This window comes from Staurois parvus, unplaced genomic scaffold (assembly GCF_062004578.1).
Source record: "Staurois parvus isolate SC_StPar_1 unplaced genomic scaffold, SC_StPar_1.0 ptg000147l, whole genome shotgun sequence".
NCBI lineage: Eukaryota > Metazoa > Chordata > Amphibia > Anura > Ranidae > Staurois > Staurois parvus.
In genome coordinates this window covers 22,518,995-22,533,727 of record NW_028317943.1, presented here as the reverse complement: position 1 = coordinate 22,533,727, position 14,733 = coordinate 22,518,995, and the positions used below count along the sequence as shown (strand labels likewise).

The 14,733-nt window shown below is 41.1% G+C and overlaps 1 protein-coding gene across 1 annotated transcript in view; it reads left to right on the top strand.

The window, feature by feature from the left end:
- RAB3IP (RAB3A interacting protein) overlaps positions 1 to 14,733 on the top strand; it is a 65,461-nt gene that overhangs the window by 13,736 nt on the left and 36,992 nt on the right. The window contains exon 2 of the mRNA XM_089674115.1: positions 13,962 to 14,225. Coding sequence (XP_089530241.1) covers positions 13,984 to 14,225 — 242 coding nt within the window. The 5' untranslated portion in view covers positions 13,962 to 13,983. The remainder of the gene's footprint in view (positions 1 to 13,961; positions 14,226 to 14,733) is intronic.

Here is a 14,733-nt window from a genome sequence, read left to right as displayed (position 1 = left end):
GCACTGATGTTTGAGGAGAAGGCCTGGCTTGCAGTCTCAACTTTAATCAGGTTGAGGTCAGGACTCTGTGCAGGCCAGTCAAGTTCCTCCACACCAAATGTGTGCATCTATGGCTTTATGAACCATACATTGTGCACTGGTGTGCAGTCATGTTGGAACAGGAAGGCGCCATCCCCAAATGTTCCCACAGAGTTGGGAGCATGAAATTGTCCAGAATGCTCTGCTAAGAGTTCCCTTCACTGGAACTAAGGGACCAAACCCAACCCCTGAAAAACAACACCACACCATAATCCCCCCTTCACCAAACTTTCACCTTACACAAAGCAGTCATGCAAGTACCGTTCTACTGGCAACCGCCAAAGCCAGACATGTCCATCGGATTGCCAGGCAGAGAAGAGTGATTTGTCACTCCAGAGAACACATCTCCACTGCTCTAGAAACCAATGGTGGCATGCTTTGCACCACTGCATCCGACGTTTTGCATTGCATGTGGTGATCTAAGGCTTGATGCAGTTGGCCGGCCATGGAAACCCATTCCATGAAGCTCTCCACGCACTGTTGTACTAAACTGAAGGCCACACGAAGTATGGAGGTCTTTAGCCATTGACTCTGCAGACAGTTGGCGACTTCTGGGCACTGTGCATGTGCTGACCCTGCACTGTAATTTTACATGGCCTACCACTTCATTGCTGAGTTGCTGTTGTTCCCAGGTGCTTCCACTTTGTTATAATACCACTAACAGTTGACCATGCATTATTTAGTAGCATGGAAATTTCACAGATGGACTTACTGCACAGGGGGGTGTGTGTGTGTGTGTGTGTGTGTGTGTGTGTGTGTGTGTGTGTGTGTGTGTGTGTGTGTCCTATTTTGAGGTATCCTTGAGAGTTTTACAAGTATAGTAATATGAACATCATATCATTTTGAGATGTTCATTACATGCCATAAGAATGGAGATTCTCCTAATAAAAACATTATTATTTGTGCACACTGTATGTGGTATCTGCTTGGAGCATGCAGCATGTCCCTACAGAAGCTTACTCAGATTATTATTTTTTACAAGAGAAGCCACTTATAAGTTTAATGGGAGTAAATGCGTTTAGAGGCTGTGGTTTTTGTATACAGTACGTAAAATGGTCAACAAATCGGAATTCCTCTCATTTTGGTAATCGTTGTGACGTGTTGTAAATGAGGCAGCCTCTTTTTAAGTTCCATGGTAATGGTAAGTGTACATGATTCAGCAAGTTTTAGTAGACACATACTGTGATATATAATTGAGAAGGATATGATTGCGCTATTATAGGGTTGTACATGGCTTAGTATAACCAGGTCAGTTTAGCTATAGTTCAGCTTCAACTCTTAGACAATTGACCTTATGTTCTTATCAAGCAGACTTTAATAATATGCAAAATTCACTCAATAACTGCAAACTACCCAGGCATTAAAGCGGAAGGAACCCCAAACCATAACCTATTTATCACCATGCTTTACAGTTGATATCTGGTTCTTCTCCAGAAACGTCTTCTGGGTGGGCTAAACATTTCTACCATTATTGTGGACAAACAACTCTATCTTTATCAGTCCACAGCACATTGTTCCAGAAGGCCTGGTCTCCATATGATCAATGGCAAACTAGTCTTGATGCTTTTTTGAATGGTAAAAACTTTTTTTCCTGGCATACTTTTTTATGCAGGTTTATTTGGCGCAATCTCTTTCTGACTGTAGATGCATGCACTTTGACACCAACTGTTGCAGATGTTATCTGCAGGTTCTGTAATTACATTTTAGGGTTCTTGTAGACTTCTTATGGCCTTAGATGGTCAGCTTTTGGGATGAATTTGCTGGGCCAGCCAGTCCTGGGCCAGTTAGCAGTCCTTTTAAATCTACGCCACTTGTGGATTATTTTCCTTTCAGTGGAATGATTGACTTTAACTAACTGGTTGATCCTTTTTAAATCCCTTGCCAGACTCGGCATGCACACCATGCTTTCTGAGGGTCTTAGAGCATTCTTTTGATCTTGGCATGATGCCACCACATGTCAGTAGCAAAAAGAGAGCACCAGACCGTAGATGAGATTTAAAAAAAAAAAAAACAGGTTCTACATGTATACTTCTTAAAAGAGTTCTAATCATTTGAACCTAATCTGGAATACCTAATTATAATTTAATAAATCTGAAGTGGTGGTGAATGTAGGAGAGCACTTAATTTTTCAATGTGACATACGCATTTTCATTCATTTCGATTATGAAAAAAATATACCAATGTCGATTTTATGTTTCATGTGTTCATGTATATCATGTTATCTGTACTGGCACTGTTTGACTAAAGATATAATATTTGCATGTTCCAATATGTATCAGTATTCATGGGGTATACCTTTTACAGGATTGTATGTAGAACGTGTCTCCTATAGATATTTTGTTTTGTGGGTGGAATTCTGAGACTGCTTGTAAACTGTCAAAACCCCGCTGGTTGAAATATCCACCTTCAGAAGATTAAAAAAAAAAAGAGCACTCAGAATACTGTCATTCACCTCTGTGTCCCCCAAGAATGTGTCTGATTTTTGTCTGATAATTTTTATATTAACAGATAAAAGATTACATGACAGTATTCCTTGATATCCTATGACCTGGTTACAGTTCATGTGACATTTTATGACAACCTGATCTTTTCATAGAACTTGAGCATTGCATCCCCTTCTAGTAATCTGGATTCAGTCTCCAACATTGTTTAAATTTATAATCCTGTGGACTAGCATAAATGATTACTTGGAGAGTTTTGGAAAAGTCGTGGCTGAGGTTCCATGCACACTGGGCGTTTTAATAACGCTGGTAATGTTAGCTGTGTAAAGTCAGGTTTTTAACATGAGTTTTTCAGCGTTTTGTAGGGTTTTTGCATTAGTGTTTTGTTGCTTTTTTTTGCGTTTTTGCATTTTTTTTTTTACCAGAAATTTTTTTTTTTTGTGGTTCAAAAAACACCCCAAACGCCAGTTTGCAGCATTTTTCAGCGCTGGAGTGTTTTTACAGCTACAAAAAACCTCTAGAAACCCACTTGTCCTGGGTTTTTTTTCCAGCCAAGAAATGCCCCAGCCAAAAAACGTGGTTTACAGTCTATGTGTGCATGAACACATAGGATAACTTGCTGGGGGGTTTACTGGCTGTAGAAAAAAAATGTCAAAAGCCAAAAACAGCAGCTGTAAGAACGTCCAGTGTGCATGAGGACTAAAGACTGCAATTAAACTGGTAGTATACTGCAGCTTAAAAAAGTAAAAAACAAAAACCCCTGATAGGTAATTTTGTAATGTGCTAATATGCATTGCTTACTAGCACATTATGAAGGACTTACCTTAACATGAAGCCCTCCAACGGCGCGCTGTCACCGCTGCAGAGGTTTCCATCTTCACCCAGATTTGCAAGCTCTGGACGTCTGACTGGCTGTGCATGTGTGTGGGCCACAGCACAGTGCTCTTAAGGAGTGGCACGGGCATGCTGTTCCATCAGAGCGCATGCACTGGCTCTCAAAAAGAACGATGATCTCCTAAACAGTGCACGTCCCCCCTCTTATCTCCTAATAAGACATATCATGTGGAGTCACTCACTTGGTGTGTATTACTAGAGAGGTTTTTTTTTCTTGGGAGGGTGCATGTGATCAGCACAGGGCCAATCAGCACTGTCCAGACAGAGGTCAGTTCTGCATCTTCCTATAGTAGAATGAAAACTCCTCCCACAAGCTTTAACCAGTGCTCTTCTGAACACTGACAGAAGTCACAAGACTGCTCTAACTGCTGATGAGAAAAGGTATTTAGCAGTTTTTTTTATTAAAATAATTTAATTTCCATGTTCTGTGTACTGTGGGAGACCAGATATAGTAAATGCAGGATCCTGGGTTTAGTAACCCTTTAATGCAAAGAATGCCTTAAGGTAAAGAAAAATGCTTTTATCTTTAGTATCACTTTAATGAAACCAGTTGACTATGCACTATCTCTCAGCTTTCCATTGCAGTGATAAATGGGATCATGATCCCTGCAAGCATTCAACCTATGTCTGTAGCCCCTGCCCTCGTTATTTTCACCCTCAGGCCTGGGAGAAATAAAGCTCCGGACACTGAAGTGTGCAAGCTTAATCTCTGAAAGTTTAATGCATGACAAGAACGGTTATACAGAACTCAGCAGGCGTTGCTTAATCTTGGATGACCAATGAAACATTCCATTCTTATCAATATAGTTACGTGAAGAACAGAAACTGCAAATAGTTGAGGGATACCATATAAGGTAGTTCCATTTACAGAAATAAAACTAGTCTAAGAAAATGAGAGAAGTTACAAAACCGAAACTAACTGTTCACACATCTAGAAATGGAGGCATTATACAAAATGGATGCCAGTTAATAAGACATATTTCCTTACAATCCCAAGTTTGATAGTCTGCCTAATCACTAAAGCTGGCTTTACACACAGATTTTTTTACAGTAGGGATGGGTGAATCTTCCACTGCAGCAAGTGTATTTTGACAGCCACCTCCACTGAACAACTGCATCTAATTGGATGCCACCTCAGTTCGGCTGAGCATTTTCTACCTGACTCCTTCAATCTTTCAATGTAAGCATGTCTGGCAGGTATGCGCTAACAGGGCCACTTGCCTAGCAAATTTCGGATGATTCATTAAGAACCAGCTTTAGTTGTTGCAAGATTTGTTATGTCTACAGTAAGGCCAGCTCATCTGTAGACTTAGTAACAGTATAATAGGCTCCCTTTACTCAATGATACTGTGGATGAAACGTCCAGAACATCAGGTTTGCAAGTTTGTTGAACATAAAGCATTTACATATAATATTCAAAAAATGTCTTCTCCAATATTCAACAAAAAGAGGAATCTGGTTGTGCTGTTTGACTTAGGGCTCATTTACACCAGATGCAGTCTGGTGCATTTTTAACTGTAGTTTATTCATTCACAGATCACTATGAATGAATGACACGGCTATGTGGGTGGAACCCCGCACGGCCGTGACTACTTTAAATGTGACAGCAGACTGCGAGAGTGGAACCACTGTCACAGGAAGGGGGTAGGGGGGGTGATATGGCGGTGGGCGGCAGGTGATAAGGAGCATGTTACATCCTAAACAGGATCTTCAGTCACATGTGCCAAAATTAAAAGTCAGCAGCAGGGGCGGATTGACAACTCCTGGGGCACCCAGGCAATTGGGGATCATGGGGCCCCTGTGCCCTTGCCCACACTCAAAACACACCCAAAAAAGCCTATAAAAAGGTACCGGGGCATTTTGTGGGGCCCCTTCTGATTCCGGGCCCTCGGGCAGTGCCTAAGTGCTCGAATGGTTGGTCTGCCCCTGGTCAGCAGCTTACCCCCTGCACTTTGTGAATGGTCCTGTAGCCTTCTAGGACCTCTGATGTGTTCCAGAAGGTTGCAGCCGGGGGGAAGTGGGGCTAGTGGCTTTGAGGAGAACTTCCGCTTGGATCGCCTAGGTACCCCCCTCCCCCCAAAAAAAAAAAAAAATCAAAATATGACAAAGGAGGGGGGAGGAGGAAGAAGAGTGAACTTCCACTTTTGGCTGAAGTTCTGCTTTAAAATACTGATGCAATATGTTTCTCATGGTGGATCTATCTTTTAGGTATTCGCATTAGGCACCCAATTGCTAAAATGTTAGGTTTGCTAAAAAGCTTTTTTTCTGTACAACATGACTGGTTGTAAAATCCTGCAAAACCCAAAGGAAGTTCTTGTTTGTTTTCACCTTACCCTATTCCAGCTAGGTTCTCTACAAAGATTCCTTAACTGCAATGAAGGCTGCAAGATGCAAGTATTTATGCAACATTCATAATTCAGCAACTTACCTTTTGTTAAAAGCTTACTAGCGCTAGTCTTTTCAAGTAGATTGTACCGATTTTCAGTGAACCTTTATTCCGAATGCTTTCAATGTGGGGATACAAACTAAAGTTTTGGGGAATTCTTCAGGGTTTGTCCACATGGCATGTTACATTTTTTGAAGCAGGCAAAATGCATAGACAAAGCACATTCGTATGACATGTTACTAATGTGTCCAGGTTACTGTGTGAACAAGTCCTAAAGCTTGGTAATATTTTACCTGTGTGTACTGATGAAATTCAGGCTCAACAGTATACTTCTGATTCATTGTTAACCTCCTTGTGACAAAGGCACTATTCTGACTGCCTCTGGCTTCAGAAATGTCAGGGTTGCTGACCAAGGACAATTATACAGTCAGTAAAGTCAGTGCATAGTCAAAACTGTTCTTACGGTACTTGTTAAAGGTCAGGAGACACTAGCAATAGTAGCCTCTGCATTTCTGTCCTTGTTGGTTCATTTAATATCCGTTTTATGTAATCTACTGAAATCATATTTTCACAGGTCATCTAAAAGAGCTGATTAGGATCCCATTAGGAGCATGCTTCCTGGATTCCTATTCCAATGTACCTTCCTCTGATTCCTGCATCATTATTTACATGTAAATTCCAGGGCAGGTTTGAGTCTGATTGGTGGTTGTGGTGGATCTATGTGGTGGTCTTAGTACTGCCATTTTCCTTCTATCTGTGTGTGTTCCAGCATCAGAAGCAGGCTTGTTCCAATATCCCCAAATTACTGACAAGAATGGCATATACTATAGCTATGTCTAGATTGAAAGTTGAAGTACAAACTGGTAGGTTGTGTTACCGATTAAAATACAAGGATTTACCAATGTGTGAAGTAAAAATTTGCCATTTCTCTCTGCTTCATGTAAAGCAAAACTTGACAAATTTGCTTTGAATCTAGGAGCCATTTTTTTAGTGTAGTGTGGGTTGTCAGCACCCAGGACTTCGCAGTGCGATTTGCCAAGTGACAAACCACACTGCATTTTAGTCACCATTGAAAATAATGACACCTGAACCTGCATTTCGCAACCACAGCGATTCTGCTGTGATTCCAAAGGCGCGGGTGTGAATGGAATAGTCCTGGCCCAACAATACAACAAACGAGATCCCTGTGCTCAAATCCCAACAGCTAGTGCATGCATTTATCCATCAGGTGCTAAAGGGTTGTAACCACATATTAACACTAGAAATTCTGAAGGACCCTCTGCACTCTGGTATATTCCCCTATTTATTGCATAGTCTGCTTGAAAGGGTATATACCAGTGTGCAGAGGGTCCTTCAGAATTCCTGGAGTAGTCCTGGTTCACACACATGCGATTCTGGATTTGTTTTGAAACTCAGATTTGCATGCTAGGCTAGATATTTTGTTTTTGTATTGAGATGGTCCACACAGATGTGATCCACACACATTGTGCTTTGAGTAGCATTATGAAAAGGGTCCTGTGCAAGAGTTTATAACGGTGCGTTCCAGACTCACAAATGATAGTCGAGTGGCATGCAGTGATAAGTGTTCACATAGGATTGCTATTGTCAGGAGTTTTCCCATTAAAATCTATGGGAGGTGTTTTCCCATTGAAGTCTATGGGGTGTGACTTGCCATTGAAGTCTATGGGAGGCAGTGTGTGAACCCATGTGCCAGGATGCAATTTCTAGTCGCCATGGTGACTTGGCACCTGTGATTTGTCCAGCCCTGATGTAAAGTAATACTGAAATGAATCTCTGAACAGAAAAATAATGGAAATTGCCCTTAGATGAAAGCCACATATTCATTTAACCACTTTAGTACTGGCCACTTTCACCCCATTCTTGCCCAGGCCAATTTTCAACCTTCAGCACTGTCAGAATTTGAATGACAATTGCGCAGTCATGCAAAACTGTACCAATATGACACTTTTATAATTTTTTTGAGACAGATATAGCTTTCTTTTGGTGGTAATTAATCACTACTGGATTTTTTTTTTTTGCTTAACAAAAAAAAAGACTGAACATTTAAAAAAAAACAAAACACATTTTTCTTAGTTTCTGTTATAAAATTTTGCAAATAAGTAATTTTTCTTCACTGATTGGTGCTGGTGAGGCTGCACCGATGTTTGTAAGTCTTCTGCTAAAGTCACTGGAACTGAAAGTGTTCTTTGCTGAATTCTATACAACACAGTATACAGATGATTGTTCTCTCTTGTTCATATACCATTGTATTCCAAGGGCAATCTAAAGCCCCCTGATTTATATTTGTGCGCACTAGCAAAATTGTGTAATGTGAGTCTGCCATACAGAAAATATACAACTAATACAAGACCCCAGTGACAAAAACCAAGAAGGCCCTTGCTCATATTTTTAATTCCATAGAGATCATATCCTGTTTTTCTAGGTATCACTTAGATTTAGGGGTACATAGCATGCTGACTTCGACTTAACCTGTAGATTGGAGTTGTGGTGTGCTCAGGGGCGGACTGACCATTTGGAAACTCGGGCACTGCCCGAGGGCCCGGGGTCAGTAGGGGGCCCCATAAGATGCCCCTGGTACATTTTTTAAAGGCTTTTTTGAGTTTGGGCAAGGACACGGGGCCCCATGATCCCCTATTGCCCAGGGGCCCCATGAGTTGTCAGTCTGCCCCTGGGTGTGCTCCATGGATTCTTTTAATGTAATGCACTAGTTAAAGGCAGCAGTATAGAAGAACGTAGGATGTCCATATGCTTTATGCTCCTGGAGTCACTCTTTGCAGTACAACAGCATATGCCCAGGTCTTTTCATGCCTACTCTTGTTTACTACTGGGTTTGATGTATATTTTTCTTTGACTTCCCTGTACACCAGATTTCGTAATGGAATTGGGGGAGAGGTAGCAAACTGGCACTCTTGCATCCATGTTGCAGTAAGTCATTGCTACAGTATATTCCAGGGGTACATTTATAAAGCAATGAATGGGACTCACAGGTAGTTTAAACATTGTAATGTAAAACCATGTGTCAGATACAGTTGATACATTTTTTTTAAAATAAATATAACATTGTCAAGTTACAGCACTTCTTCTGTGGAGTATCATTAGAATAGTCTTTTATGTATGTGTTTCATTTTCTTACTGTGCAACCCGTTGGAGAGATTGTGAGCCACACATATAGTGCCTCACGTAGCTTTTTTCCTATTACTGACCCTGAAGAATCTTGTAAAGATTATATCCTTCCCATGTTATAGGCTAGTTGTCCTGTGGACTCAGCTGTAGGATGACTGCAGTCATTGTTGATAGTTTATCCTTCTATCTGGCAACTGTTGTGCATTGTACTTGCTGTCTTTCTTTTTGTATTGATGTTTTACGCTCCCCCTTAAACATATTAATCATGTATGAGAAGCCTCTCATCGTTTTTCAGTGCTGTGTAATTCTACCCGTGTCCAAGACAGATTTTTGCTTTTCTTTGGGGAATATGCATATCAATTGCCATTCACTGCAACATGAGAATAGCATTTCGTAGGGCTTAGTTTTAGTAAGCTAGCAATCCCAACATTTCTATAAAACAATATTTTTTTTTTTTTAAGGCATGCTAGCATCTAGTTGTTATGTTTTCCAGTTAAATGTGTAATCCACAGTTTGAGCCCGGGTCCAAATATATGCGGTGCAGTATATGGCATGTGATTCGCACAGGAACCGCACCGCATTCCTGTGCAAATCACATGCAATGTGTGTGCGATACGATTGGAGCTATACATTTTGTATGGCTCTAATTGCACCGCACCGAAAACATACAGGACCCTTCTTTTGGTCCACACTAGAATTGGATCACATGGGTATTCACACCTATACACTCCGATTCTACACATCACACCGCGTTTTGCGGACTGCTTTCGGTGTGTTCTTAACATACAACACCCGCAGCGGTTCACGTGAACGGGGTGCAATTCTGATGCGGTACGGAATTTGCACAGAAAATGCTGCGAATTTCGCACTGCATCAATGTGAACTAGGACTAAGGGCCCATTCACACCAGGCAACAGTTAGGCAACAGTTACAGGTTTTGTCATTTCTTCGACCTTTGAGTGGACAGTGAAATGAGAAGAAGAAAACAGATGAGCTAATTTCTCTGTCACTCTTATATTGGTTCTTCTATTAGAATGTTTAATTGCAGCACTGCAGCCTGGCTCCCTGTGCTGCTTCTTCCTCTTTCAGTTTGATCTCTGCTGTACAGATGCTTATGCCAAGTTAACCCCTTCACGCCTAAGGGTAAAATAAATCTTAAAGCCTAAGTGAAATTTTACAACTTTTGACATGTGTTAGTAAAACCGTACATATCACAACTACTTTGTACATCCAGGTGAATTATACATTTGTTTTTTAATGGACAAATTGGGCTTTCATTTGGTAGTAAATGGTAATGTATATCCCCTGATTTTTTATTTTTTTTTGTATTATCCTAACAAACAAACCTTTATTGCTATCACATAGATCAGTGTTTCTCAACCTTTTTTTTTTTTTTAGTCAAGGCACCCATTAAAATTATGGACAGTCTTGAGGCACCCCTAGACTCTCCATAATTAAAGAAGGGCACCCCTTTCTAAAATGTGAAAAACTATTCTAATAGCTTTATATAATGCAGCAACATCCACACATGTAGGACACCCAAAATTAGAGGGGATTTATTCTATCAAAGCAAATACACTTTTGCACACTGGTACTGATTAGTATTCCAATGTTTCCCTGTGTAGTATTCCAGCACTGATGGAGAGGGGAGGGGGAGGGCCAAACTAGGATGCTGTGCAGGCAGCTGACATCCTCCTTATCAACTGATGGTGTTATTGGTTGTCAGGATGCCGGCGACTAGAAAGTCTTAATGGTGCACAATGAAAATCTGTGGCTTTGTGTAACTAAAAGACAGGCTTCTTCCACTCACTGGCTTGTATACAAGTTTTGGGCAATTTTTAGACATTTTGCCAAGGCACCTCTGAAGAAACCTCAAGGCACCCTGGTTGAGAATGGCTGACATAAGGGACCAGTAGTCCCCTATGTGATGGGATATAGGTTGTGATAGGGTTGTTTTATGGAGACTTCAGGTCCATAGTACCCTGTACTCCACTGCAGCCAATGGCGCATAGATCATGCTCCATTAGTTGCTTCCCCAGGTACTGCTCCCGGGGAAAGGCAGCTTCGGACCAGGAAGTGTTCTAATACATGTTGCTTCCTGGTTCAGCCCCTAACCCATTTTAAAACGGTGCTGGAACTAAAGTGGTTAAGTAAATATTAGTACATTTTATTCAGTGAAGATTCTTAACTCCTTTTAGTAAATCTACCTCTGTGAGTGCAGAATTATTAAACTGGTTCTACACACAAAATGAAAGTGGACATTAAATAACATTATGCAGTGTGCCTCGTAGAAACATGTTTTTAGATATCCTGAAACAGTAAAGTTTGAAACAAAGTGATTCTGAGGCGCTCTAGCTCACATGATGTGGCCTGTTTCTTGACCATGGTCATGTCCTGTGGTGCATAGACGTAATAGAACAGTAAGGTGTTGGGATACTTGAAACACTGCACATTATTTAACTGTCTAATCTTAGTATAGGTCTGCTTTAACATGCTAGAATGCAGTAGGTATTAAATATTTGAAATAACTCCCTGGCCTTGCACTTTTGGAAAACATATTCCAAATATTTTTATCTGATTTTCAAATGATCATGGCTGGAACAAGTCTGCAGCTGTCATTTAATCCCATGCTATTTCTGTCTTGGCCTTTGTACAGTAAGGCTCCTTTCACGCTAGCCTGTACAGTAAAATATAGTGTTTTACCGCGCAGGCTAGTGCCTTTGTGAGGTATGGCAGGGGGCGGCACATTGCACTGTTCACTTTTTCTTTTTTTTTTGTTTTGTTTTTACACTTGTTTCATTTCTTTGTACAGCAGGACAGTGCATTGTGCTGCAGTACAATGACATGCAGTGCCATCCAGTATGCTGCAAAAAATGCAACGTGTATGGAGTGATCTGCAATGCAGAAAAATATAGTGTTGTAGTGTGAACAGGGCACATAGAAAGCAATTGTCTATGTACCTGTGTGGTGACTGTAGTTTATCTGGAAAGCCCACAGTCACAATGTGTGAATGAGTCCTTAAATTAGTTATGGACACTGAACGTACTACACACATTCTAAATAACTTCATCGCGTTACATAGGAATGTACCTTTTCTCCTACTGCCTTTTTGCTGCTTTCCCCTATAATAGCTGCTACTATCAAAAAACAGACTGTCCAAGGCCCCATTCACACTGACGGGGTCCGCCTGTCAGTTTTTCGGGTGGAACCAATCAGACCATCTATAGCTCTCTATGGAGTGTTGGGTGTCAGCGGACATGTGTCCGCTGACATTTTGTCTGCTAAAAACAGATGAATGGGGATCCGTTCCCCATTCGTCCATCAGATTGGATGACAGGTGGTCTGTTTCCATCCGACCACCCCATAGAAAACAGCGGTCTGTGTCTTCGTCCGTTCGGCAGCAGCAGAACGGACACAAACCTGTCATCCGTTTGCTCAGTGGGGATCAGCGGAGAGATCCCCCGCTGAGCACACGGATCCGTTGACGGGTCTGCCCCGTCTGAAAGGGGCCTTACGCAGTGTTAATAGACACTGTTCAGTCAGAGACACAAAGTAAGTGTTAATGCTGTATCTACTATGTTTCTTCCATCTACTGCTCAAAGGGATAAGCATCTTCTGATCGAATGTCAGTTAAAGCAACCTGACAAGTAAAGAAACACTTAGGCATTAAGGTAAAAATAAAACCTTCGGAGTGTAGCCCCCTCCCTATTCATTATACTTATCTGAGCCCAATCTCAGTCCTACCCTGTGCACAAAAGCAGTGGCTCTCTACCTTCATTGGCTCCCACTGCTGTCAATTACAGCCAATGAGGACAGAGCAGGGGTTGGGGGCAAGCCACACTCTGTGTGCCTATGAACTATGCAAATGTTGGGTTGTCCCCAGAAAAGTAAAAGATGAAAAATCTGCTAGTGGTTATTGGATAGGAAGTGAAGGAAAATCTCCCCAATGGGACACAGATGGCAATAAAAAAAACTGACGGATTAGAACCCTCCATTACACTATACACTCCTTCCTGCTGTCCATACGCATATATGTGGCCTCTCGGATGGTGGGCATTTATCCGTACCTAAAGATAAACAGAGCTGTGCCAAGCACATTGTCCCAGCACAGTTACCAGTGGCTAACTTGCAAGAAAGCTTTTGCAAACTCCAAGCCAGCTTTCATGTATTTTGCACTGAGGACAGGCTTCTGTTTAGCCACTCTGCCATTAAGCCCAGGTCAGTGGAGGGCTGCAGTGATGGTTGTCCTCCTGGAACTTTTTCCCATCTCCACACAAGATATCTTGAGCTCCATTGAGTGACCATCAGGTTCTTCTCTTAGTAAAGCCCTTTGTTTGGTTTAGCCAGGCGACCAGCTCTTGTAAGAGTCCTGGTTGTGCCAAACTTCTTTGAGAAATATGGAGGCCACTCTGCTCTTGGGAGCCTTTAGTGCAAAATAATGTTTTTATAATTTTTTTGTTGCCTTCCCCAGATCTGTGCCTTGCAATAATCCTGTCTCTGAACTCTGCAGGCAGTTCCTTTTTAACCTCATGGCTATTGCTCTGATACAGTATGCATTTTCGGCTGTGAGGCCTTTTATAGAGAGGTGTGTGCCTTTCCAAATCATGTCCAATCGATTCAATTTAATTTACTACAGGTAGACTCCAGACAAGAAGTGGAAACATCTCCTCAATGATCAAGAGAACCAGCAGGCATCTGAGATAAAAAAAAAAAAAATGAAGTGTTGCAAAGAGTCTGAATAATTTGTCCAATATGCTATTTAAATTTTTTTTATTTATTTTGAATAAATTCCCAGACATTTCTAAAATTCTATTTTCACGTTGTCATGGAGTATTGAGTGTAGAGTAGATGAGAATAGAAATTAACTGTAGTATCAGGCTGCAAAATTGAAAAAAGTGAAGTGAATACTTTCTGAATGCACTGTATATCTCTTGTTGCGTGTTTCCTTTTTTTTTTAAATTATTTATTTTTAAACCCTGAATATGAACCTCAATTTTTAGCTGTTTTTTTTATTTCAGGTGTGTGGATGATGTGTATACTATGGCTAGTGACCCTTTGGAAGGATTTCATGAAGTGAATCTCGCATCACCCACAACTCCAGACGTCGGTGGTGTTAATGTAAAGCCTCAGGAACCAACTACCTCACCTAATGTTATCTATAGACATTTAAATGTCCCTTCAAACCCTTCACAGCCAAACACATTGAACGCTTCTGACCTACCCACACAGCCTGTGTATTCTTCACCAAGGCACTTAAATTGTCGGGATGCTACAGGGAGAAGGTAACCTCTAGTTAACCAAATCATTAAAAGCTCCTTTACATTTTTCCGTTTGTGCTGTGGATTTCAGCAATTTCATACACTTTACTGCGGGTTAGTGCAATGTATAGATGTGAAGCCAGCTTTTGATATGAGTTAGAAATTTACCCATATTTAAACCTGGTGTGCAGAAAGTCACTCCGCTAGACTACATGTATGTTATGATACCTTCTTTTAATTTTACGAAGGCTCCATTCACATCTGAGTGTAGCTTTTTTGTGCATTTTTTGGCGCGTTTTGTTGCGCATTTGCAAACGTTTACGAGCAATTTGTTCTGGAGTTTTTGGGCTTTTTGAGTTCTAGCGTTTTTATATTGGCTGAAATAGAAAAATTTCATTTGTGACATCAATTGTTGCTATGTTTTGCCATGCCAGGAAAAAACGCTCTTGGTCGCATGAAAGCACATGAAAATGTACAATTTGCGTGCTTTCTTGCATTTCTATGGAAATGAAAACAATTTGCTTGAATAGAG